Source organism: Bufo bufo, chromosome 1 (genome assembly GCF_905171765.1).
Source record: "Bufo bufo chromosome 1, aBufBuf1.1, whole genome shotgun sequence".
Lineage (NCBI taxonomy): Eukaryota > Metazoa > Chordata > Amphibia > Anura > Bufonidae > Bufo > Bufo bufo.
The window spans coordinates 439,713,951-439,732,539 of record NC_053389.1 but is presented as its reverse complement, the minus strand read 5'-3'; the positions used below and the strand labels follow the sequence as shown (position 1 = coordinate 439,732,539).

Sequence of the window (18,589 nt, the reverse complement as noted above, 5' to 3'; positions counted from 1 at the left end):
CTAATCATGGAGATATTATGTTTATTCATTGTAATCATACACTTATTGTATTATTTGGTATGTTTGACTATATAATTATATGCTGGAATCACTTGATACACTGAATGGTTAAACTGTTCACTTCCATCACATGATTTGATTCGGGTATTTATACCCATGTGTGACATTATTGTAATGCTTGACAAAGGCCCCATTGTGTGGGCTGAAACGTTGCCTGGGAATAAACGGGTCATCACCTTTTTACCACATTTGGAGTGCTGCCTATTCTTTGGAGATATTACACTGTATATATATATATATATATTATAGATATCTCAAAGAAGAGGCAGCACTCCAGGATAAAGTGAAAAACGACCCGCTTTATTTCCACTGTGCAACGTTTCAACTGCTCATTGCAGTCTTTCTCAAGCATAACAATTGGTGTCACAGCATTTACATTTATACCCACAATGCTTAGTGAGTCAAATAACAGGGTGATTGGCAATAACATGATCAATAATGTATAAAAACATGAATTACATTAAAATTTTCCATAATCATATGTGAATTCATTTATATATCATGTGTCAAAATCACAATTTTTACATACATGGTGAGATCTCATAGACAATTTTCAAAATTCACAAATAAACACTGCCTAGTTCATAAAGTGCCTCGTGCTTTAGTTACAGTGATCACCTGAAAGTGCTAATTAAGCGGTCAGTGGCTGCATGGTTTAAAACTTACTAACTTACAGAGTGGAGTATCGTGATGGCAGCCGTCCCGGCGTCCCTGGGGTCTCACCGCGCATGCTCGGTATCCTGGATACCGGTGTACACTAACAGAGACCGCTTTTTTGGAGAGGAACCCAAAAATGACTTCAAACATACAGACCTGAAGCCAAAATCAAAATATAATCCCCTACATGAATACTCCTCGGCGCTAAACAGCTTCATGAACCAAGTAACCAGGGATATAAGAAAAATTCGCTATCCCAAAAAACCGCAATATATGTGCAATATTTCTGAGGAGGAAAAGAAAGCCATTATCACTATGCAGAAAAATCATGATATTATCATACGCCCAGCCGACAAAGGAGGGGGTATAGTCCTAATGAATATTAAGGACTATAAGGGAGAAGCAGACAATATTTTGAGTGATAACAGAACATACAAAAAACTAAAGAGTGACCCAACTGAGTTTTTTAAAAAACAACTTAAGGGATTAGTTCAAAAAGGAAAAGATATAGGTATTTTAAATAAAAAAGAAGCTACATTCATAAATAATGAACACCCAAAAATTGCAGTGCTATACCATAACCCAAAAATACATAAAGATACCCAAAAACCACCAGGGAGACCTATAGTGTCTGGTATAGACTGCCTCACTAGCTCCCTCTCCAGGTACATTGATCAACAACTCCAGCCATATGTACAGGTACTTCCAACCTACCTCAAGGATACCAAACATACTCTACAAATTCTAAATAAGATAGAATGGAAAGAAAACTATATCATTGGTACACTTGACGTAAAATCACTGTACACTGTTATAGAAAATAAAAAAGGGGTAGACGCTGTTCAACATTTTTTAAGAGCTAAGGGAGAGATGCCAGAAGCACAAATAAATTTTGTGGGGGAATGTATTATGTTCATTTTAACCAAAAATTATTTTTTATATAATACATTTTTTTATCTCCAGACCTGGGGGACCGCTATGGGGACGAGATTCGCACCGGGGTTTGCAAATTTGTACGTCGGATGGTGGGAAAAACTTTCTATCCATCCTGATGGCACCCCCCGTGCGGGTCTCGTCCTCTGGCGGCGTTTTATAGATGACATTATTTTTATATGGGATGGGGGGGAAATAAAACTGCAGGAATTTTTAAAGGATATTAATAAATACGATTTTTATCTAGAATTGACTTCATCCTACAGTCAAAAAGAAATTCATTTTTTAGATTTAGTTATTTATGCGGAGGGAGACAAATTACTCACCAGAACCTACAATAAATCGACGGATGGCAACAGCTTCATTGCTATGGAGAGTTGCCATCTCCCTAGATGGTTGGAAAATATCCCACGGAGCCAATTCATGAGATTGAGAAGAAACTGTGCAGGAACCGGGGATTACGAAAGGGAGGCAGAGATTTTACAGAAGAAATTTGAACATAAAGGATATGATAAAACAAAATTAATACAACAAAAAACAGAAATAAACAAAATAAATAGAGAAACCTTATTAATTGAAAGAAAAAACAAAACATCTAATAAGGAAGATGAAACTGAAATAACAATTCCGCCCATCATTACACCATATAATAACCAAGTTCCACTTTTTTAAAAAATCATAAAAAGACATTGGGACATCCTCAAGGAGGACAAAATTATAGGTGAAATGATCCCTAAAGATCCCAAATTTGTGTTCCGAAAGGCACAGAATGTGGGCAATATGATCGCATCTACAAATAAATGTACGGGAATAAACGCAAATGAGAAAAATCAAAAAGGAAAAGGGGAAGAAAGGGGTGGCTTCTATCCATGTAAAATATGTAGAGGATGCAAAATATCCCAAGATAAGAAAATAAAAACGCTAATAAATAACATGGAAGGAACATACCAACAAAACATAAAGAATTTTATAACATGCAACAGCAAGGGTGTTATTTACACAATAACATGTCCATGCAAAAAGATATATGTGGGCCGCACAAAAAGACCCCTGAAGAAAAGGATAGGGGAACACATATATAATATAAATAGAAAATATGAAGGCCACCCATTATCCCGTCACTATAATATAAAACATGGAGGCAGCTTCGTGGGTTCGAATTTTTGTGGGGTAGAAATCATACAAAGAAACAAAAGGGGAGGTGACTATGTTAAAGAAATGTCCAAAATAGAGGCAAAATGGATATTTAACATGGACACTCTAATGCCTAATGGCTTAAACGCAGAAATAGAGCTGTTCGGCTTTGAATGATGATTGGCATTGGACTTGTGCAAAAATGGCAGAGAAGGGGTTAATACTCTGGACTACAAATTAGCACATAAATAGAGAGAACATGAACAGCCTTGTAACATTCCCTGATGAAGAACAGCGTCTGTTCGAAACATGTTGGAGTAAAGATACCTGGCACCTATGGTCATTGATGACCGTGGTAGTGACGTCACTCATTTCTCTTAGTGAGCGCTAAAAAAGTTTTAGTCTAAACCTTTACTGATTGCAGCATCGCGTCACCGGCCGGGACACGAAGCTACACACTGACTTGCACGCTGACCTGCACGCCGACTCATACGAAACCTGAACCACCTCATTTCCCGGACTCCAGCATCGAGGATTCGGTGAGCAACAATCACTCAATCGGCAATCTCCGATTTTCAGAAAGCCGCACCAGCGCACCAAATACAGAAGCACAAGCAGGAGGATCAACATACAGACAGGAGTTCACACTACAGGTATACTGGCAAAGCCAGATAAAGACTTGTATAACAGTGTATACTCATGTGCTGAATTGTAATAATCTGTGATACTCCTGCATTAATTTCAATATACTTAAAGTCCCAGAGCGCAGTATCGTTATATTTATTAAAATGACAAGAAATGTATGACATAAGGCACAAGGGTAAAGGAGGGTGGGAGGCCCCATGTAGCGGGGTCATAAACAACCTCACTCACAGAAACCCAACTGACAGGGAAAAAGGGTCACAGCGCTGGGTGTGAGGCCGCATAAATATGGGAGAACTGTAAGTTCACCCAAAGTAACATATAATAATATGTGTTGCATGCATATAAAAGGTAAGTATGATCACACATAGCAGAATTGCCCACCCTGGATGACTAGGATGGCCGCGTAGAAAATGCTGATAGCCAAATACCCAGGGCTGTGACCCTTTTTCCCTGTCAGTTGGGTTTCTGTGAGGGAGGTTGTTTATGACCCCGCTACATGGGGCCTCCCACCCTCCTTTACCCTTGTGCCTTATGTCATACATTTCTTGTCATTTGATTATGTTTCAATAAATTACATATATTTTATATGTGCGTTTTCTCATCTTTTTGGGGTTATTAGTTTGTATCTTTTGTTGGCTCAGTATAATATACTAGCCCCAAGTGTTATTTATACACCCAATTTGAGTTTTGTCTTATAGGTTGGTCTAGATGGTGAAGTATAGCCAGATGTGGTTAAAAGTTAAAGAATCTTCTCAACAGGATGGTTAAAGTTTTTTTGGGGGGGTTTGGAATATTGAGGCCCTATCCTCTGAATAGGCCATTAATATATATTGGTGAGAGTCCAACTCTCAACACCCAAACACTGATCAACTGTTTGAGGAGCTTGTAGCAAGTGTTACGGCCTCGCATTATTTTCATGGGTCAATCTAATCGTACAAAGTCTACTTAATATCGCTAGTGGAGGATATTGCAGTGTTTGCATTTCCAAGCATCTGATTATCAGGAGTGCTGAAAGTCAAACCCCTACTTGATAGTATTATATATTGATGGCCTGCCTTGAAGTAAGGGCCTCAATATTTTGAACTCAAAAACCTCTTTGTTTAAAGTAGCTATAAAAACTGAACACTGCTTTTTGTAACATTTGTGTGACTAGAGCTATGCAGTATACTCTATATCAGGCATGCTCAACCTGCGTCCTTCCAGCTGTTGCAAAACTACAACTCCCAGCATGCCCGAACAGCCTACAGCTATCAGCCTACAGCAAGGCATTATGGGAGTTGTAGTTTTACAACAGCTGGAGGGCCGCAGGTTGAGCATGCCTGCTCTATATAATCACAGCTGGTGTGCTGTGTTTGGTGTCCTCAAAATATTATATAATCATAATATCATATGTAAATATCTAATATCTAATTCCCTACTTATGGAAAAAAATGTCCATATGATAATTAACCTCATCCATTTATTATTTTCACAGTACCTTGAGCTCAGATTTAACAGATGTGTACGACTGATTTGCACATTGTTGTTCATCATCCAAACGGTATGTAATGTCTAACTGGTGATTAAATTATAATTCTAGTTTGCAGAACATTTCACAGTTTAATGGCTCATGCACATGTACTTTTTTTTTCCCCGTGTCTGTTCTGTTTTTTCTTGCAGACCGTATGCGGAACCATTCATTTCAATGGGTCCGCAAAAAAAATGGAAGGTACTCTGTGTGCATTCCGTTTCCGTATGTCCGTATTACCGTTCCGCAAAAAAATAGAACATGTCCTATTATTGTCTGCACTACGGACAAGGATAGTACTGTTCTATTAGGGGCCAGCTGTTCCGTTCCGCAAAATACGGAATCCACACGGAAGTCATCCATATTTTTTGCAGACCGCAAAATACATACTGTTGTGTGCATGAGGCCTAAGGGTAGGCCCTCCAGGGTGGAAATGCTGTTGATTGTACCAGCAACTTTGATGCAAGGAAAAGATTACACTAGTAGGCATGAGATGAGATATTTCAACACATCTTATCCGCATACAGTACATCAGTGCTTTTTTAAATCTGTAAAATGTACATTTCTGTTGTGTATTTTCTCCTCAGATTTGACCCTTTTTAATGTTCTGGGATGAAATCCATGGTTAATGTGCAGCAAAACAATATGTGGTGAATCCACAGCCCAATCAGCATGTAGACACATACAGATTTTGCTTAATATTTGCTGTGAATATTCACCAGGTCGATAAACTTTAAGGGTGCGGCCACATGGTAAGGACTCTGCATTACATTTTTGAAGCCAAAATCAAGAGTGTATCATAAATGGATTGAAAGTGTAAAGGACAGATACGACTTCTCTTTTTTTAATTAACTCCTGGTTTTGGCTTTGAAATCTGCATCAGGAAGCCCGACCATGTGCCATTCCCTAAATCTACTTTAAAAGTTTGTAGATCCTTAGCTTTACTTGCTTTGCTCTGATCTTACATTACATTATTTACAGGTGTAGCTCCTTCAAAGTTCTCCTTGTTGCCTTTGGAAACAGACCTCGCTTTGCTGCTGTCAGTGACCTGATTAAAGAGGTTGTCCAAGATAATTAAAAATCTCAGGCAACCCCTACAAAGTCTTGGATATCGGTCTACAGCTGTGTACAGTAATTGGCTGCAGCAGTCACGTGCCATATCCAGGGAGTACCAGAGACAGTGCTGGTGTAAGGCATGAGTATATGATGTGCTTTTATTTTAAGACATTGTAGCGGTAGTGTGAGATTTTTAATTATCTTGGACAACCCATTTAAGCCAAGCCAACCAGAAACATGAGATAGCTGCCAGCTGACAGGTATTCCTCCCAACTTTACACATTTTGCACCAAAATATATTACAGTATGGGATTTGCACACTTATTAGGCCTTCCTGGAGAGTTCAGAAAAGTGTGTGGAAAAGAGGTGGCTAACGGGAGACACCATGTTCCAAATTTATATAATACGCAATTCATTTTTTTTGTAAGGTATTAGCGTGTTTAGTATACTGTGCATAACAAGATATGGTGTAAGGATGAAAAATGTATTTATGCCTGTTGGTTTGCACCAAATATATACCATGTGAGCAATTTTGATAAATGTGATACAATTTTCCAAATTTTCAACAAATTATAATTGTGTGCAATACTATTGATCACTACAAGACAAATAGTGCAAAGTATTAGCAAAGTTGCTTAACTTCATATGTAGATATAAATTGTAAAATGTTGAAGAGAGAAGTTTTTTTTATTTAAGAATGTTTTACACCGGAATAAAATGTTTTACGGAATAAAAAATAAATATGGGGTAATTTATCAAACTGGTGTAAAGTAGAACTTGCTTAGTTGCCCATAGCAACCAATTAGATTTCACCTTTCATTTTTCACAGCTCCTTTGGAAAATGAAAGGTGAAATCTGATTGGTTGCTATGGCAACTAAGCCAGGTCTACATTACACCAGTTTGATAAATCTCCCCTATAGTTTTTATCATTGTTTTGAATATTTATGGTATATACTGAAAAAATATCAAGAATCACAAATACATTATATAAAAGGAAGTAAACTATACAGTCTGATGGGTATGTATAAATTAGCCATGTCTAAAAGGAGTTTTCTGGGTGTTTAATATTTATGAACTATCCTCAGGATAGGTCATCAATATGTGATTGGCGGGGGTCTGATTCCTAGCATCCCCACTGATGAGCTGTTTGAACATGCCGTAACTCTCCAGTGAGAGCTGGAGACTCTGCCTAGGCCAGTGACATCATATTCATCAGTCACATGGCCTAGCTAGGGTTAGGCGCATCTCAGTCCCATTCAAGTCAATGGCCCTGAGCTGCAATACCAAGTACAGCCACTATGCAACACGCAGCATTGTGCTCATTAAGCTGCATGGAGGTCATCAATATGTAACACCCGGAAAACCCCTTTAAAGTAAGCACAGTTATAATTGTAGGCAATGAAAGTTGAGATAAATAAGGCATACGGTATATAGAGAAACTGCAATCTGAAACCTGCAGAAATTTTTCTGGCTCCTAATACTACAGTAATTTTACATGTATCAACAGTTTAATTTACAGAGTCGAAATGCAGGGGCTGGTGATATTATTCAGCAGTGTCTGCTCACCCTCTGAGCTATGTAACAAATGTATCTGTAAGGAATAAATCAAGGCAACTGGACTTACTGTAGATTTCTTGAACATGTTTCACTCGTTCTTCCAACGAGCTTTCTCAATTCTGAGAGAAAGCTCATTGGAAGAACGAGTGAAACGTGTTCAAGAAATCTACAGCAAGTCCAGTTGCCTTGATTTATTCCTTACAGATATACCATGACCTGGATAAATGAGAACCTTCACAGACATAAGTAACAAATGGCAATAGCAGAAAGTTACGTCATAGTTACATAGTTGGTAAGCAAGACACAGCTTCTTCACATCCAACCTTTATTCCTATCAGGTTCATCCAGAGTAAGTAAAAACCCCTATGAGTCAGATACCTACTCTCCCATGTAAAGGGAAAGAATTTCCTTACTGACTCCAGATATGGCTATCAGAATAAATCCAGAAATCTAGTGCCTGTAACCTGCAATATTTTACATTCAAGAAAGACATCATGGCTCCTCTTGAACTTGTATAATGATTCAGCCATAACAACATCCCGTGGCAGTCAATCCCATAATCTTACTGCTCTTACAGTAAAGAATACCCATCTCTATTGATGAAACCTTATTTCATATAGAAAATTGCCTAGTAATTTGATTTTTATTAGATTATATTATCACATGGGTTTTAACATAATTTGCTATTCGAAATTAGTGACTTTTAAAAATACCTTTATTTAGTTATAGTGCGGGTATAGGTATGCATATACCAACAGAGTGTACTACAATTTCAAAAGGATTATATATAAATTTCTTTTGACAGGGGAGTAGTGACCCCTAGCTAAAACGTATGTTAGTGACACAAAAACTATCAGTTAACTACGGCGGTTCGAGGATCAAAACAAAAATTAGTACATGGTCTGAGGAGAAAAGGGCAGGGCAGACAAGATGCTTACCCTAAAGGCCCTAAAACCTGCTCAGCCCAGGGTAACCCCCTGATGGTGGAGGTTCCCTGTCCCCGAACCTAAAACTGTCAAGTCCCTAGGTTGACCCTAACCGGGGAAAGGTAATAGATATACAGTAACGGTATCAAAAGGAATATACCGGAGGGAAAAAGGTGGTTCATATAGCCAGGGTCGCCACCTGTCCTCTGCGAAATTCAAACAATACATATAATGAATACAAAAAGTGAGTGGAAGGGGGTCCAGATATTCGGGGGATCACCATTCCTCACCAGTAAACAGTACGCACATTTTAAAATATACACATCTTATAACTCAGACCTCAACGCGTTTCACCTGTATAGAATCAGGCTCATCAGGAGGTAGATAGAAATTTGGACAAACGTCCGGCAATGATATAGATGTGACCAATGATGCGAAAGCGATAATATAATAAACCGATACTTAGCTAAAGATGTTCAGACGGAGGGAGCGTAGATATAGCATTACCAGAAGGCAAGATAACTACATCAACACGTGATACCTAGAAAAATGTATATATAAAGGGGACACTTCAGTATAATATAAAGTAGCCACTCACAACTCTATAGAAAGTTCTCACCAATTAGAGAGATAAATCAGGACTTACATAGTGCTGGTGCTGGCCAATACCTCCCCCAGTAGCCTGCTTTGGGCCCAGGTGAGGTGCCAGTGAGAATAGAACCCATTTATAGGGTCTTAATCAGTGCGTCCGGACGCCGGAAGGGCGCTTCCGGTCTCCTGGAACGCATAATGGAACGCAAGGCGCTTCCGGTTTGCGTCACTTCCGGCGCCGTGGAACGCATCGTGAGCCGCATAGGGCCTGATGCCGGTGCCGGAAGGCAGCAGAGGCCGTGCTGTCAATGCAGCTTTGATCCTAGGGGGTTTAGGTTGAATGAGCGGCCAGTATGTTAACACTGAAAGTAACGGTTATGAGTAGGCATGTCCCAAATACAGCTGTGCTAGCCGATAGAGAAGACTATAACCTGGGGGCACAGTTATTTAAGGAAAACCTTCAGCAAAGACCCCCAATGAGACAGAAATGAATCACAGAGCAAACGATATATAATAATAAAGGATAACAACCAAGATACACAAAAACCTGCCTCTTCATTAATATTGATAGAGTTTGAGAGGTAACAGGTAGCATTTAAAGATATGGGGAATCAGTCTTGAATAAACTCCTTTTTTTTAAGTGGTGCTTTCCGCACTGATCGGCACAGAGACCATGGGTCACATACCAGAGATACTTGGAAGATAAATTACTGAGGAGCGTCAAAAATTAAACACAAGACAGGGAGAGAATTAAATAAAACATGCAAAATTGAGTCTTTCATTGAGACCGAGGGGGGACTGGGATTGAAAATGGTATATCCAGGAGGACTCTTTTTGAAGAATCCTTCTGTCCCAGTCGCCCCTCCTCTCGGGAAAAGGGACCACCTCCAATACCGAGAAACGAGCCGAGCTCACATCTCCCTTGTGGCAATTATTAAAGTGATGAGCCACCGGGGTATCCTTCGATTTTTTAATATCGTTCAGATGTTCACAGATTCTTCTCCGTAATTCCCTCTTAGTTTTGCCAATGTAGTCGAGGGGGCAACTACATTGGCAAATGTAGACGACGCCTTTGGTTTTACAGTTGGCGAAGTCACGAATCGCAAAGGATCGTTGGGTCACCGAGCAGATTATTGTTTTAGATGGATTTATGAAGTTACACGCTTTGCAGGAACCGCACTTGAAGACACCAAGGGGCCTACGGTCTAGCCATGTGCCTTCTCTCTTTGGGCCTTCGTAATGGCTATGGACTAACCGATCTCGCAGGCTTCTCCCTTTTCAGTAAGTTACCTGCGGATAGTTCCTAATCACCTGTGTTAGGTCAGGGTCCATAGTTAAAATGGCCCAGTGCCTTCTCAGTATAGACACCACTTCGCCATTCCCAGTGTCGAAAGTAGAGATGAGACGTATCAGATGGTCGTCCGTATCTCTCCGTCTTGGTATCAAGAGCTCATCTCTATTCTTAGACTCAGCGAGCTGAAAGGAGTCCCTAAGGATCCTAGAAGGATAACCCCTTTCTCTCAGTCTCTTCCTGAGCTTTCCTGACTCTTGATAAAAATTGCCTCCTGACGAACAGTTTCTGCGAATTCGCAGATATTGTCCCCTTGGGATCCCTTTTTTAACTGCGATGGGGTGGTGGCTCTCCCAATGGAGGATACTATTGGTTGCCGTGGGTTTCTGAAAAACTGATGTAATAAGGGTACCCTCTACTTTACTCACCACCACGTCCAGAAAGGTGATCTGCTCTAATTGGGTTTCATAGGTGAAGCTCAAACCGATGTCATTATGATTAAGGGTATCAATAAAACTGTGGAAAGCTGGAATACTTCCTTCCCAGATCAGGAAGACATCGTCGATATAACGAGTCCAAAAGGAGATGTTTTCGCTCCACCATGGGTGCTGATCTGGGAAAACAACGGTATCCTCCCACCAGCCCAGGAGGAGATTCGCATAAGTGGGGGCACAGGAATTCCCCATTGCGGTCCCCCTGAGCTGGTGGTAGAAGGAGCCGTTAAACAGAAAAAAATTATGGGTAAGGATATACTCCAGTAATTGCAAGATGAAACCGTTATGTGCAATAAACTGGGTTCCTCTAGTGTTCAAATAGTAATTCACTGCTAGGATTCCCTTGTCGTGTGGAATCGAGGTGTAAAGCGATTCCACATCGATGCTCGCCAAGATACTTTTTGGATTTATCGTGAGGGTTTCGATTTTGCGGAGAAAATCCATAGTATCACGGGTGAACGATGGAAGACTAGAGACAAAATCACGGAGTACCTTATCAAGGTAGATTCCACCGTGATGCGTCAATGAGTCAATACCCGAGACAATGGGACGCCCTTTCAAGGGGTGTATCCCCTTGTGGATTTTTGGAAGGCAGTAGAAGTGTCACGGAACCATGAACCAGACGTACAACAAGAGATAAGTGAAAATAGAAGGCTTTATTGAAAATAAAGCTGTAAAGCAAAAGTCCAAACGGATGGTGAAACCGAGCAGAGTCTTTGCGAAGCCAGAGGTCAGGAACCAGAAGGGTAGTCAGACGAAGCCAGGATCAGGAACCAGCAGGGTAGTCAGACGAAGCCAGGATCAGGAACCAGCAGGGTAGTCAGACGAAGCCAGGATCAGGAACCAGCAGGGTAGTCAGACGAAGCCAGGATCAGGAACCAGAAGCAGCAGCAGTCTTAGAAGCATGTGAACACAAGAGGACCAAGCAAGGAACTGAAGCCACAGACCTCCTATATATATGAGCTAGGCATCCAGCTCCTCCCAGGGGAAGGAGGAGCCGCAGGGTGGAAGGCTACAAGAAACCCAGAAACCAAGATGGCCGCCAGCACATGTCAAACGAAGGAGAGCAGCAAGCAGGTAAGACCATGACAGTACCTCCCCCTCAAGGGCCCCTCCTCCGCGGAGCACAAAACGGTTTCTGAGGGAAGCGTGCGTGGAAGGCTCGGAGCAAGGCAGGAGCATGGACATCTGCGGAGGGAACCCAGGAACGCTCCTCTGGACCATAACCACGCCAATGGACCAAAAACTGCAACCGACCGCGGACCAGGCGTGAGTCCAGGATATTGCTCACCTCATATTTCTCACGATTGCCCACTTGGACCGGACGAGGCCGAGGAACCGAGGAAGTGAAACGATTACACACGAGAGGCTTCAACAGGGAGACATGAAACACGTTGGAGATCCGCATGCCAGGAGGAAGCGCAAGGGCATAGGCTACCGGGTTTACCCTGCGAAGCACTCGGAAGGGACCAACAAAGCGAGGCGCCAGCTTGGGAGTGGGCACTCGAAGGTTGAGGTTGCGGGTGGACAACCATACACGGTCTCCGACCTGGTAGGAAGGAGCAGGCGCTCGTCTGCGATCAGCCTGGAGTCTCTGGCGCTGCGCAGAGACCTCAAGGGACTACTGGATCTGTACCCAAGAAGCACGTAGGACGGAAAGGTGATCCTCCACAGCCGGAATATCCTGGGGAGAGAATACCTCCGGTAACACGGCAGGTTGGAACCCATAATTGGCCATGAAGGGAGACGTCCCAGAGGAAGAGTTCACCGCCGTGTTCCTTGCAAACTCAGCCCAAGGCAGGCGTCAACCTAATTGTCTTGGTGATCGGAGACATAGCAACGAAGGAATTGCTCCAAGGCCTGATTGGATCGTTCTGCGGCCCCATTGGACTGAGGGTGGTAGGCCGAGGAGAAGGAGAGATGAATCCCCAACTGGGAGCAAAAGGCGCGCCAGAACCTGGACACAAACTGACTCCCCCGATCCGACACAATCTCCTTAGGCAAACCGTGCAACCGGAAGACCTCCCTGGCAAAAATCGTGGCCAACTCTTGTGCAGAGGGTAACTTCTTGAGAGGAACACAGTGGCACATTTTGGAAAACCGATCCACAATCATGAGAATGACCGTATGGCCTCGGGATGCAGGGAGGTCCACAATGAAATCCATCCCCAGGTGTGACCATGGGCGCTCCCCGGTGGCTATGGGTTGCAGAAGGCCCAACGGAAGGTGCCGAGGGGACTTACTCTGGGCACAAACGGAGCATGCCGCTACATATGCGGCGATGTCGGAACGTAGGGAAGACCACCAGAACAGACGTGAAACAGCCCAGGACAGCTGATTCTTTCCAGGATGCCCCGCGGTCTTGGAGTTATGGTAGGTTCGCAACAACCGAGTGCGCAACTCCTCAGGCACAAAACATCTGCCGTTGGGTCTCCCAGAGGGAGCACCAGATTGAGCCACCAAAATCTGCTCACCCAGGGGAGAGGTCAGGCTGGTGCGAATGGCGGCCAGGATCTGATTCGGAGGTATGACCGAAGTCGGAATCGACTCCTCCCTGGACAGCTCGGAGTACTGCCGTGATAAGGCATCCGCCCTGATGTTCTTGGAACCGGGTAGGTAGGAGACCACGTAATTAAAACGTGACAAGAACAGAGCCCATCTGGCCTGACGTGGTGTCAATCTCTTGGCCTCAGAAAGGTAGGTCAGATTCTTGTGGTCCGTCAGGATGAGAACCGGAACCACCGAACCCTCGAGCAAGTGCCTCCATTCTTTAAGGGCCTGCACGATGGCCAATAACTCCCTGTCACCAATCTGATAGTTGCACTCCGCGGAAGACAGTTTCCGGGAGTAAAACCCACAAGGAAGCAGAGGACCCTCTGGTGTTCTACGCTGAGACAGAAGGGCGCCTACTCCCGTCTCAGACGCGTCCACCTCGAGGACAAAGGGCAACCCAGGGTTGGGATGCGACAGAATCGGAGCCGACACAAAGGCGGACTTTAGGGCCTCAAAAGCTCGGATGGCCTCGAGCGGCCAGACCTGGGAATTACTGCCCTTCCTGGTCAGATCCGTGAGAGGCTTGGCCAGCATGGAAAAGTCCCTGATGAACTTCCGATAATAATTGGCGAAGCCCAAAAAGCGCTGCAGGGAACGAAGACCACTGGGCTGGGGCCACTGTAAGACAGCCGAAACCTTCTCAGGATCCATGGAGAACCCCTCAGCGGAAATGATGTAACCTAAGAAGGTTACCTGGGATCGGTGAAATTCGCATTTCTCAAGCTTACCGAACAGCTTGTTCTCTCGTAACCGTTGCAACACTCGTCTGACATCCAGAATGTGGGCCTCCATGGATTCAGAATATACCAAGATGTCATCCAAATAGACTACCACACACTGCTGCAACAGGTCACGGAAAACATCGTTGATGAATTCCTGAAAGACTGCGGGCGCATTGCACAACCCAAAGGGCATAACCAAGGATTCGTAATGACCGCTCCTGGTGTTAAACGCGGTCTTCCACTCATCGCCCGCCTTGATCCTTACCAGGTTATATGCCGCCCTCAGGTCGAGTTTGGTAAAGACCGTGGCCCCTTTAAGGCGATCGAACAGCTCGGAAATCAAGGGTATCGGGTAAGCGTTCTTGATCGTGATGCGATTGAGACCCCTGTAATCGATGCAAGGCCTCAACTCACCGCCCTTCTTTTTCACAAAGAAAAATCCAGCCCCTGCCGGGGACGAAGATTTGCGAATGTGTCCGCGTGAAAGCGCCTCCCTCACGTACTCCTCCATGGCCTCATTCTCCGCTACCGACAGTGGATAGACTTTGCCACGAGGAGGAACGGCACGAGATTGTAACTCTATGGCACAATCGTATGGGCGGTGCGGAGGTAGGGCAACCGCGCGCACCTTATCGAATACCTCCCGGTACTCCTCGTATTCAGGAGGCAACAGAGAGTCCGAGGAAGTACACAGCAACTTGACAGACCCATGGATGCAACTAGCCCCACACTGCGGTGACCACGAGAGGATCTCGACCGATCTCCAATCGAAAGTCGGATTATGCTTCTGGAGCCAGGGGTACCCCAAGACCACCGAGTAGTGTGGAGACGAAATAACCTGGAGGCAGACCGACTCTCTGTGAACGGCACCAATGGCTATCCCCACTGGAAGGGTCTCATGAGTCACGTGTGGCGGCAGAAGGGGTCTGCCGTCTATCGCCTCAAGAGCCAGTGGGGAACCTCGAGCCTGCAGAGGAATGGAATTGGCGGCAGCGAACACACTATCAATGAACAAACCACCAGCACCAGAGTCCACCAACGCCTGGGTCGTCACCGAGCCCCCGACCCAGGAGAGGACAACAGTGATCAGTGGTTTGTCAACACGGGAAACCGGGGACAAGGAGACTCCACCCAAGATCTGCCCCCGACAGGATCTCAGGGTACGAGCGTTTCCCGGACAGTTCGGACATGCCAACCGAAAATGCCCACCGAGACCACAGTACATGCATCGGCCCTCGCGTCTCCGGAGTGCCCTCTCCCCCTCGGACAGGCGAGCAAACCCCAGCTGCATGGGTTCACCCCCAGACAAGTCATCCCCAGGAGGCGTGGGAGGAGAGGGAGGCACGGGTGGGACAGCAAACGTAGGCACCAATCTGTTAGAAGACCTCCGCAGGTTCTCCTTAAAGGAAGGTCTCTCCCTGAGTCTGGTGTCAATCAAAATCAGGAAAGAAATAAGAGACTCGAGCTCAACTGGTAGGTCCTTAGCTGCAACCTCATCCTTCAAGGCATCCGAGAGACCATGAGAGAAAGCAGCGACCAGAGCCTCATTATTCCAGCCCACCTCTGCTGCCAGGGTACGAAACTCAATGGCGTATTCAGCTACGGATCGTGAACCCTGTCTGATGGACATAAGGAGCTTCGCAGCAGAGGCAGCACGAGCCGGCACATCGAATACCTTCCGAAGAGAAGCAACAAAACCGGAAAACTCGGCAACCACCGGATTGTTGTTCTCCCATAAAGGGCTGGCCCAGGCCAAGGCCTTGTCCGAGAGCAGCGAGATCAAGAAGCCCACATTTGATCTCTCAGTAGGAAAGGCATGTGGCAGCAACTCGAAATAAATGCCCACCTGGTTAAGGAAACCTCGGCACTGAGTTGGCTCTCCCCCAAAGCGCTGTGGAAGAGGGGCAGAACCGGTCATACCCCGAAACACCGCAGGCGCAACAACAGGTGTCGGGGTAGACTCTGGCGCAACAACCGGAGCGGCAGTAGGAGCGAGCCCAGGAGCGACAACCGACCCATCGGCAACGGGAGCGAAATGAGCCGTGCGTTCAAGCAGGGTTTGCAACGCCACAGCGAACCGACCCAACAGGTGATCCTGCTGATCAAGTCTGGCAACCAGCGTGGGTAGCGAGGATGGCCCTGTACCGTCAGAATTCATGGCTTGGTCCTAATGTCACGGAACCATGAACCAGACGTACAACAAGAGATAAGTGAAAATAGAAGGCTTTATTGAAAATAAAGCTGTAAAGCAAAAGTCCAAACGGATGGTGAAACCGAGCAGAGTCTTTGCGAAGCCAGAGGTCAGGAACCAGAAGGGTAGTCAGACGAAGCCAGGATCAGGAACCAGCAGGGTAGTCAGACGAAGCCAGGATCAGGAACCAGCAGGGTAGTCAGACGAAGCCAGGATCAGGAACCAGCAGGGTAGTCAGACGAAGCCAGGATCAGGAACCAGAAGCAGCAGCAGTCTTAGAAGCATGTGAACACAAGAGGACCAAGCAAGGAACTGAAGCCACAGACCTCCTATATATATGAGCTAGGCATCCAGCTCCTCCCAGGGGAAGGAGGAGCCGTAGGGTGGAAGGCTACAAGAAACCCAGAAACCAAGATGGCCGCCAGCACATGTCAAACGAAGGAGAGCAGCAAGCAGGTAAGACCATGACAAGAAGGTAGCCGTTTGAGGGGTTTTTGGAAGGAGAAAATCAAATTCAGTCTTACTAATGACACCCTGTTGAAGACCCTGACCGAGGATTCCAGTAAGGTCACTACGGAATACCTCTGTTGGGTCTGCAGGGATTTTTTTATAATTGTTTTTGTCATTTAGTAAGGTCAAACACATTGATTGGTATTTGTGGTGGTCCAGAAGTACCAGATTACCACCCTTATCTGATTGTTTGATAATCAGGTCTTTGTTATTTTCTAGGTTCCTCAGGGCCTGGAACTCTGATGCCGAAAGGTTTGAATGAAGGGGCATACCCTGTATTTTCTCGATGTCGGCAATCACGAGGCGTAAGAAAATATCAATATGCTCCGTACTAACCGGGGGTGGCAACCTAGTACTTCGTGGCCGCAATTCAGTAAAGGGGCCTTTTCCTGGGACCCTGGTTCCCTCTTCGCTGAGTTCCAATAAATTTTGGAAATCTCCAAAATCATCAGGGTTGATCCCCAGGTCCAAACATGTTTTTTTATTGTGATTTTTGAAAAATTTGTGCCATTTCAGTTTTCTGGCGAATAAATTCAAATCCTTTACTCAAGTAAAGGTATCATGTTTGGTTGTCGGCACAAAAGATAGGCTTTTCTGGAGTAAATTAGTCTCAGCGGGGGTCAGGTTGTACTCTGACAGATTAATTACCTGCAGCTGATCAGTCAATTGTTTCGACTGCGGTCCCTTAGTTGGTAGGCGGCCTGGCCCTTGGCTAAAAAAGAAGAGGAAGATGAAGAGGAAGATGAAGGAGGGTTGAGATCTACTGACGGGGCGGCAGCAACAGTATTGTTTATAGGCAAGCCTTGATAAGGGATACACTGGGAGGAATTGTCCATTTGTGTACGGTATTGTGGTCCTGGTGGTCCGGATCCTCTGTTTCCGGATCCCCGTCCTCCCCAGTAGTTGGCCCTCTGCCCCCTCGAACCTCTCCATCTTTGACCCGACCCTCTCCCTTTTGAGTAGCGACCTCCTCTAATGGTTCCTCGTGTGTAGGACACACTGGTAATTTCTGAGTCTGAGAATTCCTGATCAGAGGATGATATCTCTGACTCAGTCACCGAGTTTTTTGTACTCAAAGAGGTGTACGCTCTATTGTCTCTAAATTCACCCAAATCCTTGATAAACTGACGATGTTTTCTCTCCTTGATGAGGTTCTGAAACCTTTCAACGGCTGATTGTAAGGAGGATTCCCGTTTGTCAAAATCGGGATCTGATTTAAATTTTAGTGCTGACTCAATGAGTCCCTTTAGTTTGGATGCTGTACTCTCAAAGATTTGTTTTTCCTCAACAAGGAGGAGTGACATCAGTCTAAGGGAACTAATTGTGATCTCTTCTTCCCACTTGGTCACGAATTCTGGGGACTGAACACGTTCTGCTGGTCTAAGAGAGATACGTAGGCCTCTTGGCACGATTTTATTCTCCAAATAATTTTCTAGGGACTTGATTTCCCACCACGATTTGATATTATCCTTGTACCCCTGATAGAGATCTTTGAAAACAATTTTAAAACTGGCTGAAGACGTTAGTCCAACAACCTCCCTGTCAGAGAAAATTCCTTGACTTCATTGATAAGGTCCTCAGTAAATATAGTACCCGTCAAGAAACTAGCCATACTTAATTTAAACAAAAGGGGTTATCCTTCTAGGATCCTTAGGGACTCCTTTCAGCTCGCTGAGTCTAAGAATAGAGATGAGCTCTTGATACCAAGACGGAGAGATACGGACGACCATCTGATACGTCTCATCTCTACTTTCGACACTG

At 44.7% G+C, this 18,589-nt stretch overlaps 1 protein-coding gene across 1 annotated transcript in view; it reads left to right on the top strand.

Moving 5' to 3' along the window:
- Positions 1–750: 750 nt before the first annotated feature.
- The window catches only part of LOC120981956 (sodium-coupled monocarboxylate transporter 1-like), a 70,044-nt gene continuing 52,205 nt past the window's right edge, over positions 751–18,589 (top strand). The window contains exons 1-3 of the mRNA XM_040411812.1: positions 751–1,520; positions 3,209–3,437; positions 4,904–4,969. Coding sequence (XP_040267746.1) covers positions 751–1,520; positions 3,209–3,437; positions 4,904–4,969 — 1,065 coding nt within the window. The remainder of the gene's footprint in view (positions 1,521–3,208; positions 3,438–4,903; positions 4,970–18,589) is intronic.